The sequence below is a fragment of the Oikopleura dioica genome, chromosome 1, assembly GCF_907165135.1.
Source record: "Oikopleura dioica chromosome 1, OKI2018_I68_1.0, whole genome shotgun sequence".
NCBI lineage: Eukaryota > Metazoa > Chordata > Appendicularia > Copelata > Oikopleuridae > Oikopleura > Oikopleura dioica.
In genome coordinates, this window is record NC_137291.1 from 9,115,453 (window position 1) to 9,134,371 (window position 18,919).

Consider the following 18,919-nt stretch of genomic DNA (forward strand, 5'->3'; position numbering starts at 1 on the left):
GAAATCGCTGTAGCTGCTGAGGAGGACTTGTAGTATTTCTCAAGATATGCCATCGAATCTTTGAGGTTGAGGTCTGCTTTCGGAGCTGGTACTTTCGTATTCATTGAGATCTTCATCCATTTGCAGCTGCGTTGTCGTTTTGCTTAAAACACTGTTATACAATTATATTGACTATATGAATTTGAATTCTAGTGCTTCTAGAACTTAAGTCTACAGATATTTTCATAAAAATTGAACATTTACTTCTCGATTTTCTGCAGGAGTCTACTTATTATTAGAGATAAAAATGAAGCGTAAAAAGGATGATGAAAAGAATGAGGATTTGGAATTAACAAAAGAAGTCAGCGACATGGTTAAGAAAGCGCCAAAAGCTAAACTTGAGCTCAAAGACTTGCTTACGCCTGAACGTCCCCCAACGATGATTGAAACTCAAGAAATCATCGATGATTCTACCAGTACCGATCCAAAGGAAAAGTGCTCTTTATTAATAATTGAATTACCTTGCAATTTGTCGTAAGGATAAACTTCCAAGTAGCCTCGGTCAGAAATGAGCAACCCTTTCGCGGAGAACTCTTCATCATCAAATTGAAATCTTGAGAGCACTAAATAGTTGATATCAGTTCAATTGGCAACAAGCATGGTCAATTTCATTTTCTTTATTTGCTTTGGACCTAATGAATTGTTCTCATATACTCCGCGCAATAAAGACGATTTTCAAGATCTTCCAAAAGAACTAGCAGCAAAATATCCAGGAGCAGGTCAAATAGAATGATTTACCCTTTAATATATACGGCATGCATCTTTAGGGCATTAACTTACCTAAAACGCTTCTCAATCGAGTAAATCATGTTGTGGACATCGCTTTGGCACTGTTGCTTGCCAAAATGCTGGAATTGTGACGGTTTTTTCGTGCGCTGAAATCAAAAATTATCATTTTGAGATCTGTTAAAAAGGATGGAAAAGAATGAATCTCAACTGTCAAAACCACCACGTTCGAAAGAATCTGGAAACATCTAACTGTAAAGCGAAAATATCGGTGCTTGTACGAAATTCTGATTACAAATCGAAAGAATTTTACGATGTTGAAAACTTTATAATCTACGATCCAAGAAAATCTCATGTGGCGTTTGAAGTTTGTGGCTTTGGTGGTCATTTGAATGCACTGATTGATTGTTGGAAAAGATATGTGGTTTACAGATTCCGTCGAAACGAGCTTGAATCACAGCCCCGGACTTCGAGAAAAATGCTTGAATTGTTGCAAGATGAAGTCGTTGACAGTGAAATTTCAAATCGAATTTTCGGTGGAAATGCCAAAAAGAATGCCAAAAAAGCGGCGCTTCGATTTAAAAACTCAAATGTCGCTGCCAAGGAAAAACAAATTGTGCCGACAAAATGCCACTTCTTATATATGTTTCAACGATGGTGGGCGGATTCACGACTCCCTTCCCTTAGCAACGATTTCACGCGCCACAATATAGTGTTTTTTTTTGGACCATGACGCTCGCCGAAGTGAATATGCATCAAGTCTCAATATAGGAAGAGTTTTTTACCTTTATTGAGTACAGTTGAGTTGTTGTTATTGTAGATGAGACAGGTTGTTTGTGAGTTCGCTCGTGATCTGAAAAAAAATATGAAACTCGAAAAGATGGAATAATGAGTGTCGTGAGTGCCGTCAAAAAACAGTGGCCACAACTTGTGATGGTAACCGAACCTTGCCGCGATCAATCGAACAAATTCAAGGTCGGGTTTTTTTTATTTAAGTCGCTTGGTGTCGCTTATTCGGGCTTTTGTTTTCGGGGTAATCATCAAAAATCGACGGTGCGTTAAAAAAACCTGTCAAGGGTTATTGCGTTGACCGAATGACTTGTCTCCTCAAAGATCACAAAGCGGAAACATATGAAGCGTTATGGGCATTCTTCAAAAGCCAAACGAATGGGCTCCCTAATCTTCGCTATGTGTGCAGTGACTGGGAGAAATCCTTTATCTCTGCTCACAAAACTGTCCTGCCCGGCGTTATTCATATAAAGTGTTCCTTCCACTTGTATCAATCCTGGAAACGCCGGGCAGGACAGGAAGGCCTCTTGAAGGCTTGGGAGGAAGAACGGACACAAGTCATCAGGAAGGTTTTATAAAATGAGATTGCTAACATTTGCTATTTTACCTTTGATCTTTTAGCATCAGCTGATTTGTAGATAAGTTTCCGCTCTCCGACTCGCTTGAGGTTTCGGTTGCCATTCGGGCAAATCTTCTGCGGAAGATGAATTTTTTCTGACTGAGCTTCAAAATGAAGAATACACAGGCGCTTTTGGTCTTCATTGGAGGTGTGTATTGATAACTGTGCGCTTAGAATGGGTATTATTTGAAATCAATTAAAAATCGTCCACAAAATCAAATTCTGACGTATTTTCGTACCTTGGCAAATAGTATCGATGAACTTGATTTTTTTTGTTGCTAGTTTGCGCTCTTGGTTGACTTAATAAAGGACTTGTAGTTTTGCTCAGCTTTTTCTTTTCTCCGGCTTTGAGGACTTCCTCGATGTTCAGATTGACATCGAGAGCTCCTGTGCATTCGCCAGCGAAGATCTTTCTCGCTCCGTGACGGATCATGTTCAACATTTCCTTTTGATTGAGCTTCTTGTTCTGATCTATTGATCATCGTTGAGGGTTTCTAAAAGGGGGATTAGTATTGTGAAAGTCAGTTAATTTCATTTTATAAAATCAATAAGGAATTGTCTGTATTCTGCGCCTTATTTCCCTGTTGGACAAGATGAATTTCGGGCTGTTTTCATCGAAATCATCACAGAAGAGTGCCAAAAAAATCTTGAAATCGACGGTAATGCTGTTGAGTCGATGGATGTTGATGACGAAAACGCGAAAAAAGAGGTGGATGTTGATGATGACGAAAACGCGAAAGAAAAGGTGGATGTTGATGACGGCGAAAAGAAGAAAAAGAAGAATGGATGGATCGCTTATCGCGACTACCTCCTCAAGAACTATTTCAACGAAGACGCCACATTCAAGCCTAGTGAATGGGCCGATAAATCATCCAATATGATCAAAACTGGGGAAATCGATAGCACTAATAACGCCAGGCTTGGTTTGATCATTTTTACCTAAATTTTTCTCCATGATTTCGACCACGGTCTCTCTATTTTTATTCGAATTGAGCAGCGCTTCTCATCAGCTTCATGACCAGCGACAACAACAGCTTGACTCGTTTCTAAAATATCAATTAACTTTTGAAATCAACGATGAACCAAGATTTAGCGAGAGTGTAAATGCACGACTCTTGCGCGGTCTGCAGTCTAAGCCTGATGTTCAAGAGCTTTGCAAAGTGATCACAAATCGCAAGAAAACGACGTTTAACGATGAGTTGAGCTATCTTGAAGATGGAAAATGGCCAATAAAAACAACGCAAAAACTGGTACAACATGGATGGTTAAATTTAACGCTATGCAACGATTCTATCGAAAGTTGGATCGACAGTCTTCTTCCATGCCTCTAAAAATAAGCCATGCTGAGCTGAAAAAGCTTGTAATATCGACTTCAAAAGATCTAAAAGGGGCGTCGACCGAGGCAAAAAGATTACTCTCTTCAAAAGACGCACTTGACAAGTTCCTTTGTGACCTGGATCGCAGAAATCCAGTGTTTGAGACTTTTCTCGCTGGAATGAATTTCAATTTGGTCGAAAAGAAAGAAGAAAACGCAAAAAAGAAAAAGGGCTCACCTGGTCATGAAATCAACGAAGAGAACCTTCCAGCAATGGGCGAGCATAGCGGCGCCTTTGTGAGGAAAACAGATGAAATCAAGGAAGAAAAGCGTCGTATTGATGTCCTTGAAGAAGCCGCGGAATACACAGAAGTTAAGACAGCAACAAACAACGATGAATCGTCCAATTCCATTCTTCTTGAGGAATCTGAAAATGCAATGAAATACGAAAACGAGCTTGATAGAAAAATGTTCAAAACTCCAACTTTCAAGTTTGAAAAGTTTAATGGCTACAAGATGTCATTTGAAGCAGAAAATATCGCTAAAAATATACAAAAATGGCCTGAAGGACAGCTGGTCAATTTAATAGAAAAGGAGGAAGTTCGCGTCCGAGATCTGTTGCCACTTTACAAACTTCGAACAGAAACAAAAGACAAAATTCTGGACTTGTTTATCATCATTATGAGACATTACCAACAGCAACACCAAACTAATGATATTATTCTTGAAGACACGAAATTCTCACAAATGGTCTTTCAAGGAAAAAATTTTGCTGGTACTGGTTATCATCCATCAGAAATAAAACGATTTGTTTGCCCTGTCTTTATCCCTGGTCGAGTTGGACACTGGATAATTGTCAAGGCGGATAGAGAGGAAAAAAATATTTACAATTTACGACTCTTTGAATTTCGAAGATTATGGAGATGTCTATCAAGGCAAATTTCAAAAAATATTAGATTAATTAACCGTATCATAAGCGCAATTGGAAATTTAATTAAGTGTTTCTTGAAGTATTCGAAGAAGACGAAAAGGACTGGGCTCCTATATATCAAAAATGCCCAAAACAAAAATACATGGACTGCGGCATTAATGTGGCGTATGGATTATTTTTCATCGTGTGCCTAAATCTGGAGAACTATTCAACAAAACTCAAGGAGAGCTCCAAAAATTTACGACTAAATTTGGCAGCGTGCATATCCACTGGCGAATTAATGATTGGTACCTGATGTTTGGCGAACCAGCTGTAAGATTTTACTTTCCAGTACTTCTTTTTCTTAAATAAACATAATCAGAAACAGAGATTTATTCAGTTATTTACTTTCGAGTACAAAAGCGTATCGCTGAGCCCCTCAACCGCAACTGCGAGGCGTTGATTATGCCAGGACATTTGGAGGACGTCGCCTTCGAAGCCTTCGATTTCGCGAGCTTCTTCGTCCGGGCCCATGATTCCTTCGAAAGACGCGATGAAGATCTAAAATGAGGGTGAGAAATCGTAAACATGGACGGAGCACTTGCCTTGTTTTTGATGGCGAAAATGATCTTTTGATCGTCATGTGACCAACAGACGTTCAAAGCAGGGCCTTCCAAATTGCACCAGGTTCCTTCATTTGTCCAGGTTACGCAGCTGAAAGAACAGTTTATTGGTCATAAATTGAGCGCAGTTTTACCTAAAAATGGCGATAGAATCGCTTTCAGAAACGACCAGTTTCTCTCCCGAGTTACTAAATCCGACGAAGGCAACACAACTTGTCCAACTTGTCGCTGAACGAGTTCTTCTCGATCCGAGTCCCAGATTTAGACAAAAGTCGCGTTCTTCGAACTCAGCGCCAGAAGCGAGCTGAACGGGTCCCAAGAAAGCGAGTGGATCGGCTTCAAAACTTTGCCAAAAAAGGTCGACATTTTCCGCGAAGGAAAGTTCTTCGTGACAGACGTTCGTGCTCTCGAGGAATTGGTCATCAGCGCCGCCTGGATTTCGCGTTCGACGCTAGAATTTTACAATTTATTTTCAAAAATCCCTTCTAAAAGATTACCTCAAGTTCATGAGTCAGCGGTCGAGGGAGATTCTCAACGATTTGATGAACTGGTCTTCCTTTTTCTGCGAATATTAACTTTCCTCTTGATTCGGAGTAGCATCTCTCTTCTGCTCCTGGACTCATCATTTTTCAGCCGGGCTGTTTTCATTAAGCTTCAATTCTTCTTCTCTTTTGTGAATATACATTTGATCATCTATCTGTAATCAAAAAAGGTACCATTAAAGGTCCTACGGGTTAGTTTTAAATATAAAAATTTATCAGAAAAAATTGCAGGAAATAGATTAAACTTCAGCTAAATAAACGTCGGCAAGAAAACATATTTCGCAGAAAGATTTCTCGTTTGAAAAAAGAAAGAAAAATGATAATTCATTGAGCGCAAATGACGAAACGCTTCAGCTTGTCACGATTACTCATCGATAGCGCGCGATTTTCAAATTTTGACTTCGAAAATTGCTCGAAAAGATGTTTTTTGTTTCTTGAGTGCAATTTAGAAAGAATTAAAAAAAAATATTTTTCCAAAAAAAAATGCTCGTTGGGGGGTCGTCGAGAATGTGTGACAGCTTGTGTCGATCCCTTTTTTACAAAATAATTTTGAAAAATATTGAACAATTAGGTGTAAATACCCATTAGGTGTAAATATCTATTAGGTGTGTTACACCTTCTAGAAAATTACACTAAATGGGTATTTACACCTAATGGGATTTACACCTAATGGGCCTCACCCAAGATAATCGACACGTTTTTCATCACCATGATTCACCAAAAGAATTTCTAGCGAAAGGGACATCTTTCCCGGAAGCTGTTCTTGATTTAAGAAGCTCATTCTTACTCATGGTCAAACAATTTTTGTATAACAAAGTATCAATGGGATCAAGGACGATTATTAATCGTCGATTAACAAACGGCCTTGATGTTTTTTCATCTAGAATTTTCCCAAACGATCTTGACTCAAGATTATTGAGAATGAAACTGAACCATGTTATTGACTTCCTTGAAATAAGTGATGAGTAGTAAATGTCAAAATTTCCGTCTCTAATTATTTCCTCAAGCTGAAGTTCAACCGGATTGAGCGACTCAAGTTGAGCAATAAAAATGTTCCGACTTTAACTTGTTAAATATTTGAAATCGAATCTGAGGGATACAGTATCCCGGATTCTTTACGAGCCATATGACAAGTGGAGTTCGTAAAATATCTACGGGCACATTGGAAGTGTTCCGAAGTATCGCGTGCGAATGTTGGTCTACCGGAGGAAAAATGAATATATTTAGCGTGCACTGTTTTTTCTTGCTCAAGTGATTGCTCGAGCCATCTTAGAAGCTCTCACAAGTTCAAAGAGCTCTTACAGTAGAAAGAAATAAGTGGTTTCATCATTGAGATCACACGATTGATGAGAATTTCAAAAAGCCCTCCGTAGTGGTCTCCGGAGGGGGGAGATTTTCCGGTTTTATTTTTGTCTTTGGACAATACTGTGACATTTATACAGTGTTTTCTTATTTCAAAGGTAGAAAAAAATCATTATTTTGATTTAACTTTTGATGAGATAACAGACTTCCTCGACGTCTGTTTGTGAAAAAAACTCCTTTATTCCAAAATGAGAGGGATTTAAACTGACTGTTTTGTCCAAGTTACATGAGTCTGCTTCGAGGAAGAAGGTGTTAGTAATGACAAAAACGTAATGATGGGAAATTAAAGATTTGCGTGTGAATATTTGCGTAGAGGGAGTCCTCGGGACGTTGCTTATTGTAAACGTATATTTCTGACGGCGAGATCACGCATTCCTAGCCACTCACTAAATCCCCACCAATTTCCTCACAAGAGCGCACTTCTACCGACAATTATCCCAAAAGAAGAAAGAAATCATCGAGGAGTCCCCCGAGCGCAGCAGAGAGCGCCGCCAGAACAAGTGTTTAAAAGAGAGCACGAATTTTTGAAATCATCATAAATCGAAACAAGGAGAAAAAAAAACGAAGTTGAACAACAAGAAGTCCTTAGAAAATCATTTCAGCATCGTTCATCAATAATAAAAACGAGGTAGGCTGGAACAACAACAAATGCCGAATTCACAGACTTGTTTTATGGAAACGCGTTTCGAGTTCAAACAAATATACTGAAAATCGTCTGAAAGAGAACCTTACTAGATGAAAGAGAAAGAGACACCAAATCATCCACTTTTTCATTGTCGGAAAGTAGAGGAAGCTCTTCTTATAAAAAAAGTTTATTGGCTCGTTTTCAAAAAATATAGCAGTGAATATGAACTCGGCAAATATTCTAATTTACCCGAGATCGGACGGTCCTTTTCACGTTCATAAAATCTGTCAAATTATTTGCCCAGGCCATTCCATGAAAAGGCACTAAATTAATCTAGGTCTATTTTCAGATCTACTCCTGTGCGTCGCCAAAACGAAAGAACCTCCCACTTCGTAAAATACGCAGAAGAAAAATTTACAAAACGAACACTTCCGAATCGGAGACCAAAATGCAGATTATGCTGATTCTACTGTCGTCACAACTGTATCTCATCGGATCAGTCGCAGGAAGCCCGTGCAGTAAGAAGAACTGTCACAACGTAAGTGAGAATATTTTTAAGCGGGAGATACAGATTGAGATAAAGCTGACAGTAATATGTACTCAATGATATTTTCGGCTGCTCCTATTTTCAGTAGATTTTTTTCTGGACCTATTTTTCAAATCGATTTTTAAGGGTGTCAGGGGCCTTCCGGCCCCTCAAACCCTGGCAAAAACCCGGCCCGGGATCCGGGCTTTCTTTTGGTCCAGTCAGACACCCTTAATTATTATTCTAACACACTTAAAAATTGGTTTGAAAAATAGGTCCAGAAAAAAATCTACTGAAAATAGGAGTTGCCGATATTTTCGGATAATTTTGGTTTACCATCGGAAATTCTTAATTCGGGGGTCGCAGTAATCCAATACACCTCTGAATAAAAGGCTTATTGTTGACATCTAAACTTATTTGACATCATTATCCATTGAAGCTTTGAACTTTTTTAAAAAGGCATTTTTGAAAATCTATCTATTGAATTTGAAAAACTTGAGTTTGAATTATTAATGGAAGATTAAAGATAATGCTCTTGTGTGACCCTCCAGGCTTCCGGTTCTCAGCTATTTTCAAGCTTCCGTTTTTTCTCCCCGGAACGTTCGTTGAGCAAATAAAGATGGAAAGTGAATCTGTACTTTTAGTGTCACACTGTCGTGCAGTACAAAAAGGGGCCGCCGCCGTTAATCCAAAAGTGCTCGATGCTCATTTCAGCTCAGAACTGCTGCTCCTCGTACTTTATGGTAAATGCAAAAGCTGTCAGTTAATGACGTAAAGAAGTCCTGATCATAAATAACTAAATTCTCAACAACTTGTAGACGAAATTCTTGTCTTTCGGAGATTCCATAAGAAGCGTCAAATAGTAAGGATGTCGAGCATCCGGTGACTCACTTTCTCCGGATATTTGACCAGAGATGCATTCTCAGCAAAAGCTGAATTTTAAAATTTTATAAAATGTCTACTTAATATCGGTTAAATTATTAGACCGAGACAAATCGCGTCATTTTTAATTGACAATCGAGAAATAAAAATATTAATGCTATCTGAGTACCTATCAGACTTACCAGAATCGCGCTAATTGAAGCATTATGAGATTGAGAACCTTCCATTATATTCTTTAGTCCGATCATATGGCTTTCTCGCAGAGCTGCAAACCTGGATGCATTTGCGAAGGGATGACACTGAAAGACAGTCCCTCGATTCCTGTAGATGTTGCTTTATCCGAGCTTGATGAATTGTAAGTTGACGATTTTAGTTAGGTTTAGTTAGGTTTTTTTCTGTTTTTGACCTTTCTTAACTAGGATAATCAAAGTTATTCGAACTTAGGTTGAAAAGAGGTCATTTTCACCATATTGACAAGTTAGAGGTCAAAAGCCGTTAAATTTCAGTGACTGAAGTTCAGTCGATAATTGCCCTAATTTACTTTCACTTATTTCGTAAAGGAAAAAAGTTTATGAAAACAGATTCTTAAGTCGCCAAATGGGAGAGCTAAATTTGCCCAGCTCAGAAGAAATTTGCGATCCGATTGTTGACAAAAGCGCGTACAATATAACAATTATGGCGCTTCTTGGCGTTCTTACATCTTTCTTTGCTGTCATCAGGTGAAAATTCTCACGATGGCCTTTCATTACGAAGTTTTTTTAGCTACGGCTTTTATAAGCGAAACTCTATGAACCCAGCTTCGGGAAAGCTGCGCCAAGTTAAGAAGAAAAAATCTTGCGACGTGAAGTCTTCCTTGACTGCAACTGCTATTCATGCGGCGATGACGTCTTCCACGATTGCCGATATGAGCGGAGAGCCACAGAAAAAAGTTGCGAGCGATTCAAAAGAAGACGATGAGTTTGTACAAGTAACGAGCCATGTAAATAACAGATCACATCATTCAACTGCAACTAACTCATGACAACACAAGTGATACAAATAAATTAAACTTGTTCCAAATAAGATTTATTTTAAAGTATCTGGAAGACTTATGCGTCTCGCAATAATCCTTTCTTCTTCTGAAGACATCTGTACATTGGACGATCCTTAGGCATAATAGTACAAAAATCGACCGTTTTTAGACTGTTCTTCTATAAAAAATTTGTAACAAAAGTTATTTAATGAACAAAAATTGCTTACGACTGTTCCTGCTAGAATCCGGCCTAAGCGTTCCATTATGTAGTCTAGTTAGTGAATTTGTGGGCTGTTGAACTGGTGCTAAATTCAGTGTCGACGAGGTTCTCGATCCCATGCTGGTCGAGTGTGGTCTTCTTAGTTGTTCGTCATGCACCTGTGTTTTAGTTTCTGTAATCACCCTTGTTTGATTCTACAAAATAAATAAGTCAACTTTCTAAGAGACAAATTTCACAATGTTGATTTGCTGCTGCAGCTTCAAGAGTTCAATCTCTTTTTCTAAACGAAAGGTTTCCTTCAATTGTTCTGCTTGTAATCTGGATTGTATCTCAAGCCTCATTACTTGCGTTGACAAGTTTGAATTGTTTTTAACCACATTAGATACTTCTTTTCTAGCATTTTCAATCGAGTGGTCTCCGTTTGCCCAAGTCGCCGTTTGCCCAAGTCGCCGTCTGCCCAAGTCGCCGTTTGCCCAACTTGGGCAGACGGAGATCTTAGGCAAACGGCGATGTAAATTTTTTTTTAATTGATTGATCATAAAATGATAGAAGTAAGGCGACAATTTCATTATCATCACTTAGTCTTCTGGTTGCGCTCTGATTTGCAGAAACTTTCTGGTGAAAACAAAGGTTGTCCTGTGATGTATTTTGAACGGTTATTAACCGTGGATCCTTGACAAGACCACCACAATTTTCTCATATTGTTTTTCAATAGTTGTATCCGATTTTCGAATAAATTCTTGAGCATAAACACATAAATAAGAGACGAAATGAAAAAACAGTATCGTGGACTCTACGGAAGCTTTCCGAATTATGACATAGTTTACATTGATAACGAAGAGCCTTCGTCATGGATGGTTTAATTATGAAAGTCGCTAAATTCTCAATAAAAGTCCTAATAAACTATTCCCGGAAGAGTTAATCATTCATTATACTTGAAGTATATTCGGTCGGTCATTAGGTCGGTCATTAGGTACCGGTGAAAGCAAGCCTTTACCCGGTATACTCGGTCCATAAATAGAGTTTCCTCACACTGCAGCCGCGGAGCGGACATTAGTTTTTTGATGAGCCAGAAAATATGCTTGACTTTGGGACCGGGTACCAATTTGTTTCCGGCACCGTCCGTCTCCCGGAGGTTTTGGAAGAGTTTCATCAGTTTTTCCCTTTTTCTCACTTCTCACAATGACTGTTTTCCCTCAGTTTCAATCAGAAACAATTCCAAAAATAGAACGGACCGAAAATGAATCACAAGAAACAGCAATATGGGAAACCATCAATTCAACCAAGTTGGGGATTAGCGCTTGTGAGGACTCGGCGCATCCATCGTTTCCTCAATGTGTAGGCCTCGGACGTAAAACTAGCGATTTAACTTTACCACTTAAAATCTATCCTATCCTGCTAATTTTGATTTCATAATTAATTTCTTTAAATTGAATTATGATTATATTTTCAATTTGATCGCCGTCTGCCCAAGATCGCCGTTTGCCCAAGTCTCCGTCTGCCCAAGTTGGGCAAACGGCGATCTTGGGCAGACGGCGACTTGGGCAAACGGCGACTTGGGCAAACGGAGACCACTCTTTTCAATCATCTCTCTTAGAGTGTATTGATCCTTTTTCAGTTTCTCCTGTTCCCGTTTGAGTTCGTCTTGATCCAATTTTAGTTTTTCTTGATCTTGTTGCAATTTTTTTCTTTCCGATCGCATTCTTTCGTGCGCGAGTTTTAGTCTTGATTTGATTTTTTTCTGTTCTATTTTAATTGTTTCTGCTTCGGTATTTTGACGGAAGTCTTCTACATCTTGTTTGTATTCAGTATATTGAGATTCCACGAGTTTTACTCGTTTATTAATCTCATTAATTTCATCTTAATAACTTTACGAATCAAAATAAGAAAAAAAATATTTACCAGCATTTAATTTGATTAGTTCTCCTTGGGACTGTTCATTTTCAATCCGTATCCTTGCATTTTCGTTTATTTGATTTTGAAAAAAGTCAAGCCGATTTTTCAGAGAACCTGAAATTTCTCCTTGATTTAAGGGAGGGTCGACGAGAATCGGGATTTCTCTAACCAAAAATGCGAGAATACCTGATTAGATAAGCAAAATCTGAAATTAATGGTGACTAGAAAAGGATTGAAAAAATCCAGCGGCGACAAGAATAAATAATTTTGACCAGAAAAAGTTAGTCGAAAATCGCGTCAAAGTAGGGCCATTTTCGCGAAAACACACAAAAACTTGTCATTTTTTTCAAACTTTGTTAATTTCACCTCCTAAAACTCAATTATATCGTTTTATTTTAGGTTCAACAAGTTTGTGAGAATCTAGCGATTCTAAAAATATAAGTTTCATAGCCAGACTATGAGTATAACTTATACAGTATAAGCGAAATTACGATCACCCCTGAAAAAATTCTCGTCAACCCCCCCTTAATCTAAAAAATTCTACCGATACCATATAAGTTTTGAGCATTTCCCGTAGATCCTTCTCTGGAATAAGTAACATCGCTTTCACTGAATGTCTGAAACGTACTAAATGGAGAATTATCCGTCATTGTATATGAGTATCACACACAAAAACAAATTGATCTTTCCCTGAAGAAAACGTGTGGATGCCATTTTGTGTACATAACGTTCTGTTAAAATTTTACATGTCCGGTGCTATTTATATAATCAGTCAATAAACATGGTCTATTTGAAATGGAGGAATTTCATAAAAATGAGAAAATTATTAGAATTCTAATGGAAGAACAAATAGCAAAAATATGACTATTAAATATAAATTATATCAAATAATCTATGAATTAGAGAATATATCTTTATTTTAAAAATGCAGAGTTGCAAGTTTTTAGAACGCATTTTGCGTCGAAAATGAGGCCCTAATTAGTTCTAATGGCAGCCTCTGATGGGCAAGTGGGCTCAATCTGCTAATTTATTTAATAAATAATTGAGTTTCATTCTGAATGCATAATTCACAACCAAAATCAAAGCTGCTATAGATCGCCTCATGTCCCCGTTTTTTCCTTTCATAAATAAAGCGGAAAATTATTCATCCAGTCACAGAAAGACAAACTTTCCCTTTTTCTAGAGACTGTCACAGTAAGAGTGGACTCAGAATTATAAATATAAAAGGAAATCAATCAGCCTGCCAATTTGCAGTTACCATCCTTTTTCTCGATTCAGAGAAGCAGCAGAGAATCAAAACGCCCGCAAGCCTAATCCAAATGTCAATTTTTATGGACTGAAATTAATTAAACTAATCAGAAAGTTTGATTGACTCCCGATTCAAATATGGATCTACAGGAACAAGCTCAAACAGAGAAAGATTTATTTAAAAGAAACATTTTGAACTTTCAACCTTTCAATTTTAAAACTTATGCAGAGTAAAACCTTCCCAGAAATTTGTATCTACGCGCTCAGTGGATTTGGTAAGATCTCGGGATCTCAAATGGCCATTATTGAAGACTCTTCATTTAGTTGGAATATGCTCTGTCACTGGAATAATAATCGTCTCATTTATTGTATTCCAGAGTTTGTTTGGCTGCGAAGTCTGCTATTTACCTGATAGACTAAGTATTCAATTATTATTTTTACAATATTGATATCTTTGAAAGCTAATGGGCCGATAGATACGAAAGACGAAACCGCCCTAGAAGAAGAAGTCAACCTAGAAAATGAGCTCTTCCCATCTTCTACCGAAAGGTCATTCCATTTTTTTTAATATCTTCAAAGTTCTTTCAGAAGTCCCGTGATCAAAACCCGTTCCGAAAGTCGATATTAACGCTCTTTTTATCAGATATCTTTGTATAAATAAATGATTCCTGCCATTCAGCGTCCTGTCAATAATAATCAGTCAGCATAAATCTGTACTTGTTTGCTTTATTTAAGTCTAAATTTTAGGTAGCAAAGCATATTTTTGCATTTCATTCCTAATTAACTGAAACTGAAGATTGAATTATTTTCCGAATAAGGGAGGAGTATTCTTTCAGGAGATTTTCTTCTTGATGAAGAAACTTCTCATGTGCGTGACTTGCCAGACTCCAACCACAACCACGAGGAGAACCTAAAGCTGAATTTCAAAGAAGAAGCAATGATGTGATTCCAACCTGAACACACGCCCACCAAAGAACCCTAGAGTTCAAGATTTCAGAAATTTTTCTGAAGCCATCTTCGCGAGTTCGAGCGTAGTCCTGCTCCTTCATGATCCGTGTGATTTGATCAGAAAGCCGCATCGTTTCCATTTTCAATCTGAAAGGGCGAGATATAAATTTGGAGATTTACTTTATTGCCCTGTTACCTCGATACTTCTTCGTTTTTGGCGACTTCTTTGTAGTATTGACGCGTTTCGCCAATGTGGAAGGAGATGTTGATCCGAAGACGCTGCTGGGTTGGCTTTTCCTTGGTGTCTGGTTGCGTCCATGCACCTTTATCGGAGCTAGAATAGTGTACCAACTTGGATTTCAAGTGATAATTCTACCTTAGACACATCATGTAGCTTCCAGCTTGCTGAGTGGTAAAAGCAAATCGACCCTTGGATCCATAGGTACGTTCGAGAATCGTTTTGCCATCGGGGTTCGTTACTTTGACCATCATCGATTGACCAACTTTCGTATCTGTAATTATTCCGATGGTAGGAGTGACGAGCATTGCGTGATACTGCGCCGTCATAAGGGTGTCACCGGGCATTTCTTCAAGAAAGCATCTAGGCTTTTCGCCTTTGAAAAAATAACAGATTAAGAACTTCGCCTTGAGTGTAAGAAAATACCTGGAAGCATTTCGAAGAACAACGGCTCCAAATTAGCCTGAACGAGACCAAATATTAACAGAAAATTCCTCATAATTTCTCTGTTGGATTTTTCTGGTGGCGCAAAGCGGTTGGTTGTTGCGATCAGTACTGAGAAGGTCGGCTGCGCTGCCCACGGGCGGGGCGCAGTAGAATTGCTCGATAGTGTGAAATAATAGAATAAAATGATTCTCAACAACAGAAGTAAGGTATAAATTAAGCATGAAAAAAATGTTTTTATTCAAAGGAAATTGTTCAATCAAACATATTATCATTTGAAATGCAGTTTTTGGACAACCAAAATGCACAACAAAAATGAATTCACAAAGAGTCATTTTGATAAATAAAAGATAAATATCTTTATGACAAAATTTTTCTATAATTTTCTCTACAATATTAAGTTAATATATAGGTGTAAGAATCTAAGTTTTTTCGAATTTTTGGATTATCTTCAAAATTGAAGAAAATCACAATGCAACAACTAGCTCTGGGAGCACTTAGTGCTCCCGCTCTCGTTATCGGGTTAAATATATATAATATTATGAACCCACCATTTAATTTGCCCTCTTTTGATCTTGAATGGAAACTCAATCTGAGAACGATAAATGTTAGAACATTTGTCTGGCAGCTGTATGTAAAAAGGATGTGGCTTTGCATTTTGTTGTCGTTTTTGTTTAAACAAATTGATAAAACAATAACGATAGATAAGACCACCTGAGACTTGTATGTTTTCATGGAACTTTGGAACGTTTCATCCACAGAATAAACAATTGTTCGTTGATTTGATACGTGTGTTGTTAATCAAAATCAAGCATTTACCTGCTGAGTCGCGTCACATGGCCTCTAACAGTATATAATAAGCAAGAGAGACCCCCTGTCGAGTCGGTCCACAACAGCAGCGGCTGTTTCCCATCTGCCGATTAAATTTTCCGCCCCGATGATTTTAAAAGCACCCAGTCAAACTCATCCAGGCCCCAAACAACATCGCGAAAATCATGTTTTTCGGGAGAAATAAAGCTTTTATCCTCTTACAACTCATTTCGTTATTTACGGAGCAAACAGTCCAAGCAAGATCATGTGATGAAGAAGAGAATAAAGCGAAGATATTGGACATTGTCACAAGAGGAATAAGAAGAGAAGAAACTAGAGAGACATTTTTGAAGGCGTTTTTTGATGACAGAGGAAGCAGAAGTTTTTTCGACAAAGTTTTTGGAGAATGCGACGATGCACAGAGTGTTTGGACGACGATGGACAAGAAATCAAAGGAATGGGTTGACTTTTAAAGCATTTTATATCACTTAAATCACGAAATTATCTAAAAAGGCGTAATAAAACCGTTGAAAATCACTTTCTCCCCGTCGTAAAAAATCATCAACCCTCTAATAGCTCACCGTTCAGTCCGTTTTCAACTCACCGGGACTGTTCTCCGACGATTTTTATCAGAAGTTGACGTGAACAAAATGCTTTTGCTTGGAATCTGGTCGATTGTGGAAGGATTTGATTCCTTCGGCGAGAAAATACAGAATGATTTCGCCGGGATTAATGATCTCCGCGCGCAAAAGTCATTGAATTCTCTATTGCTGGATGAAAATTTGAGGACGATTTTTATTGCGTATTATGAAGATACTTATCAGTTGATGAGGAGGATAAAATCGCTTCCAAGGTTAGTTCTAAAGAGTTGTTTCAAGTTATCAAAATACATTTTATTACGTAATTTTCGTTAAATATTTAAAATAATAATTTAAACTTATTTCTTTAGAGACAGCCGACAGACCCTCCGCAACTTCTACGAGCTCCCAGAAGTCCAAAAAGTCTTGGAAGAAAACCACATTTCCACCCTTCTTGAAAAAGCGCTCAAAATCCCGACACCCCCAAAAGTCCCCAAAACCGCTTCGCTTATCAGCTCTGCTATCCCGCTTTGCTCGATAAACTGCTTTCTTGTTGGTTTATTCTCAATCCTCTGCTTTCTGCTGCCCTAGAATCCTTGAAATATACTTTTGTATCTTTCTAATGGCCTTTATCAAAACACCATAAATGCGACGAAGACCTGGCGAAACCCCATTTATCTGATGTAGCTTTCAGTAGCACATGATTATCAAGAAAGTGTGGAATCTCCCTGAAAATTGTGATGACACAACTTTAAACTAGAGTCTCTGATGCAAAATATTTATTGAACTTTTCAAACTAGCTTTCAAAATCGCAGAAATACTAGAATTTGTTCTTGAATCTAAGTGAGGTCAACTCTTGCCCTCTTAGAAATTATGGAAGACGAAAATACACGTACGGTATTGACCTCCTTCCTTGGATCTTTCTTTAGCTTCTCCATGGCCTCCTTGATTTCCTCGTCCGAAAATTTCTCCGCTAGTTGTTGCATGCCAAGGCTTTCAGTCGTGTTTTCAGTGATTCAATATTTTTGGTGCATTTAAATTCTGAGAGCACGAGCCTAGTGTCAGCCTGCAAAAACGGGTCAAGAGAAGCATCGAAATTCTTGAATTCCATCTTATGACAGCTTAGCGTTTTCATCATTTCAACCCGTTGATCGCGCTCGAGATCCTTGTTTTCGTAGATTTGCTTGCAAGTTTGTTTCTTGTACGATGTCTCCATGCCTTTTAAAGCTATCAAAAATCTTTCCTTTCATTTTAGGCAAGTACCTTCTCGGTGATCTGGCCGGGTCATGTCGAGAACAACTGGTGGGGGTCGCGTTTCTGGACCAACGAATGGCAAGTTTTGCTGAGTAAAGCATTTCAAATGGTCTTATTCAATAGGTACCTTGATAGGAGCAGTTTTGGGTGACTCAATAAATTCAGAAACCATGCAGGATGTTACTTTCTCCTTTTTCAAAAATATGGAGCCGGTCGTATTTTTCTTCAACTCGCAAACTTGAGAGCTTTTAACGTTTTCAAAATATGTTTCTGTTTTTCGAGCGACTGATAAAATATAATTTTTGAAACATTTTCCTAACAAAATACAAAAGCCATCCAAAAAGTCTCATTTTCGTCAATCTCTTTTTTCGCGAATGACGATTTAATAAGGACTCTCGCGCGATGGAAAATGCAGATCTTGATAAAACCAAAGTTTCGGTTGATGATGCTCATGAAGATAAATTTTGACGATCTTTTCTGTTTCGGAAGATAAGTTTGAAACTTTTCGGTTTTTGTTAAAATTGCTTGTTTGTAAATGCAAGCCACAATCCCATTTACAAGGAGGTGGTTTTTTCTTCTTCTGAACGGATTATGGAAAGCAAGCTCGTTCCAAAAAAAACGCTTGCTTTTTCAATAATGGATTTATTTGTTTTGAGCAAGCTCAATTCCAAAATCCAGGTTCATGCACGATTTTCTGTTATGCTGGCTAACTAAATAAAGCAGACAACAATTGCGGTCGGCGAGATCAAGGACTGCGTGTTAACTCTTTTCTGATGCCGGTGATAAGCAATTAAATAAATAATTTTGTTAGTCCACGTTTGACAGGAAATTGAAACGAAGCAGTTTTATTTTTGTCTGGTCTGCAAAATGTTCGTAAATCAAAATTTTGTTTATTTGTTTTAAACTGCAACAACGCGGTTTTCAACATGTCGCTTCCATGTTCCAGGTTCACCGGGTTTTCAAATTTCGGATAGAAAGCTTTATTAAGGGGGTAGAAACAGCTTTCTCGATTTTGGACTGCAGCTACATAAAAGAAAACATAAGATTTATTTATGTTCACGGAATTTCCTCATAAATGTTCCTAGAAAAAGGGTTGAGCTTAACAAAAATGTGCATGATATTTGTTTAACAATCAGGGGACTCGAGATATACGTGTTTAAAAATTTGCGAAAATCGTGAATTTCGGAGAGATGAGCTGCTTCTGAGCCCGCTTACTCAAAAATTTGATGACTAAAACAAATTTCGAGGGAGATGCTCCTAGATCTAAGATGTATCTATCTAAACCAGAAGAGAAAATTTGAAAATGTAAGATT

The 18,919-nt window shown here is 38.0% G+C and overlaps 5 protein-coding genes and 1 long non-coding RNA gene across 8 annotated transcripts; 2 read left to right on the forward strand and 4 right to left on the reverse strand.

Annotated features, from left to right (window-relative positions):
- Nucleotides 1–5: 5 nt before the first annotated feature.
- On the reverse strand, nucleotides 6–6,208 carry LOC145712333 (uncharacterized). The gene is made up of 13 exons (XM_081790017.1): nucleotides 5,519–6,208; nucleotides 5,156–5,472; nucleotides 5,004–5,112; nucleotides 4,807–4,959; nucleotides 4,711–4,761; nucleotides 3,727–3,915; nucleotides 3,113–3,219; nucleotides 2,413–2,667; nucleotides 2,162–2,342; nucleotides 1,551–1,618; nucleotides 820–914; nucleotides 501–602; nucleotides 6–142 (listed from the first exon to the last, which is right to left on the reverse strand). Exons 1-6 carry the CDS (start codon nucleotides 5,645–5,647, stop codon nucleotides 3,862–3,864), a joined length of 813 nt encoding a protein of 270 aa, XP_081646143.1. The 5' UTR covers nucleotides 5,648–6,208; the 3' UTR covers nucleotides 6–142; nucleotides 501–602; nucleotides 820–914; nucleotides 1,551–1,618; nucleotides 2,162–2,342; nucleotides 2,413–2,667; nucleotides 3,113–3,219; nucleotides 3,727–3,861.
- Nucleotides 6,209–7,300: 1,092 nt separating this feature from the next.
- On the forward strand, nucleotides 7,301–10,014 carry LOC145711220 (uncharacterized). 2 transcript variants are annotated; one of them, XM_081788950.1, is made up of 6 exons: nucleotides 7,301–7,553; nucleotides 7,900–8,088; nucleotides 8,721–8,819; nucleotides 9,198–9,313; nucleotides 9,549–9,677; nucleotides 9,721–10,014. In XM_081788950.1, exons 2-6 carry the CDS (start codon nucleotides 7,999–8,001, stop codon nucleotides 9,977–9,979), a joined length of 693 nt encoding a protein of 230 aa, XP_081645076.1. In that variant the 5' UTR covers nucleotides 7,301–7,553; nucleotides 7,900–7,998; the 3' UTR covers nucleotides 9,980–10,014. The 2 variants fall into 2 exon arrangements, with proteins under 2 accessions (XP_081645076.1, XP_081645077.1); XM_081788951.1 differs by having other exon boundaries at nucleotides 7,481–7,553; nucleotides 7,888–8,088.
- A 1,822-nt stretch (nucleotides 10,015–11,836) lies between these two features.
- On the reverse strand, nucleotides 11,837–12,746 carry LOC145695517 (uncharacterized). Its single transcript, XR_014133745.1, has 3 exons — nucleotides 12,637–12,746; nucleotides 12,093–12,200; nucleotides 11,837–12,050 (listed from the first exon to the last, which is right to left on the reverse strand). It is a non-coding gene; the product is annotated as an uncharacterized LOC145695517 (long non-coding RNA).
- A 1,314-nt stretch (nucleotides 12,747–14,060) lies between these two features.
- On the reverse strand, nucleotides 14,061–15,085 carry LOC145699864 (transmembrane emp24 domain-containing protein 4-like). The gene is made up of 5 exons (XM_081777120.1): nucleotides 14,947–15,085; nucleotides 14,659–14,896; nucleotides 14,479–14,616; nucleotides 14,288–14,429; nucleotides 14,061–14,244 (listed from the first exon to the last, which is right to left on the reverse strand). The coding sequence occupies exons 1-5, from the start codon at nucleotides 15,017–15,019 to the stop codon at nucleotides 14,167–14,169; spliced, it is 669 nt and encodes a 222-aa protein (XP_081633246.1). The 5' UTR covers nucleotides 15,020–15,085; the 3' UTR covers nucleotides 14,061–14,166.
- Nucleotides 15,086–15,857: 772 nt separating this feature from the next.
- Nucleotides 15,858–17,094, forward strand: LOC145697346 (uncharacterized). The gene is made up of 2 exons (XM_081774540.1): nucleotides 15,858–16,627; nucleotides 16,724–17,094. Exons 1-2 carry the CDS (start codon nucleotides 16,425–16,427, stop codon nucleotides 16,941–16,943), a joined length of 423 nt encoding a protein of 140 aa, XP_081630666.1. The 5' UTR covers nucleotides 15,858–16,424; the 3' UTR covers nucleotides 16,944–17,094.
- Nucleotides 17,095–17,118: 24 nt separating this feature from the next.
- Nucleotides 17,119–18,013, reverse strand: LOC145697330 (uncharacterized). 2 transcript variants are annotated; one of them, XM_081774521.1, is made up of 6 exons: nucleotides 17,922–18,013; nucleotides 17,734–17,851; nucleotides 17,616–17,694; nucleotides 17,408–17,570; nucleotides 17,265–17,345; nucleotides 17,119–17,191 (listed from the first exon to the last, which is right to left on the reverse strand). In XM_081774521.1, exons 1-6 carry the CDS (start codon nucleotides 17,954–17,956, stop codon nucleotides 17,173–17,175), a joined length of 495 nt encoding a protein of 164 aa, XP_081630647.1. In that variant the 5' UTR covers nucleotides 17,957–18,013; the 3' UTR covers nucleotides 17,119–17,172. The 2 variants fall into 2 exon arrangements, with proteins under 2 accessions (XP_081630647.1, XP_081630655.1); XM_081774529.1 differs by having other exon boundaries at nucleotides 17,119–17,184; nucleotides 17,258–17,345.
- Nucleotides 18,014–18,919: the final 906 nt, after the last annotated feature.

Bases quoted from the DNA above. Each gene is read 5' to 3' on its own strand.
- LOC145712333 (XM_081790017.1), bottom strand. From the start codon at position 5,647: ATGATGAGTCCAGGAGCAGAAGAGAGATGCTACTCCGAATCAAGAGGA. The intron at 5,113-5,155 runs GTAAAACTGCGC...CTGTTCTTTCAG, and splicing joins GATTCTATCGCCATTTTTAG to CTGCGTAACCTGGACAAATG. The intron at 4,762-4,806 runs GTAAATAACTGA...TGTTTATTTAAG, and splicing joins ATACGCTTTTGTACTCGAAA to AAAAAGAAGTACTGGAAAGT.
- LOC145711220 (XM_081788950.1), top strand. From the start codon at position 7,999: ATGCAGATTATGCTGATTCTACTGTCGTCACAACTGTATCTCATCGGA. The intron at 8,089-8,720 runs GTAAGTGAGAAT...CTGTACTTTTAG, and splicing joins GTAAGAAGAACTGTCACAAC to TGTCACACTGTCGTGCAGTA. The intron at 9,314-9,548 runs GTAAGTTGACGA...CAGATTCTTAAG, and splicing joins TTATCCGAGCTTGATGAATT to TCGCCAAATGGGAGAGCTAA.
- LOC145699864 (XM_081777120.1), bottom strand. From the start codon at position 15,019: ATGAGGAATTTTCTGTTAATATTTGGTCTCGTTCAGGCTAATTTGGAG. The intron at 14,897-14,946 runs GTATTTTCTTAC...ATTTTTTCAAAG, and splicing joins GTTCTTCGAAATGCTTCCAG to GCGAAAAGCCTAGATGCTTT. The intron at 14,430-14,478 runs GTAACAGGGCAA...TCGCCCTTTCAG, and splicing joins AAAAACGAAGAAGTATCGAG to ATTGAAAATGGAAACGATGC.
- LOC145697346 (XM_081774540.1), top strand. From the start codon at position 16,425: ATGCTTTTGCTTGGAATCTGGTCGATTGTGGAAGGATTTGATTCCTTC. The intron at 16,628-16,723 runs GTTAGTTCTAAA...TTATTTCTTTAG, and splicing joins AGGATAAAATCGCTTCCAAG to AGACAGCCGACAGACCCTCC.
- LOC145697330 (XM_081774521.1), bottom strand. From the start codon at position 17,956: ATGAGACTTTTTGGATGGCTTTTGTATTTTGTTAG. The intron at 17,852-17,921 runs GAAAATGTTTCA...AAACGTTAAAAG, and splicing joins TGGCTTTTGTATTTTGTTAG to CTCTCAAGTTTGCGAGTTGA. The intron at 17,571-17,615 runs GTACTTGCCTAA...TAGCTTTAAAAG, and splicing joins CCGGCCAGATCACCGAGAAG to GCATGGAGACATCGTACAAG.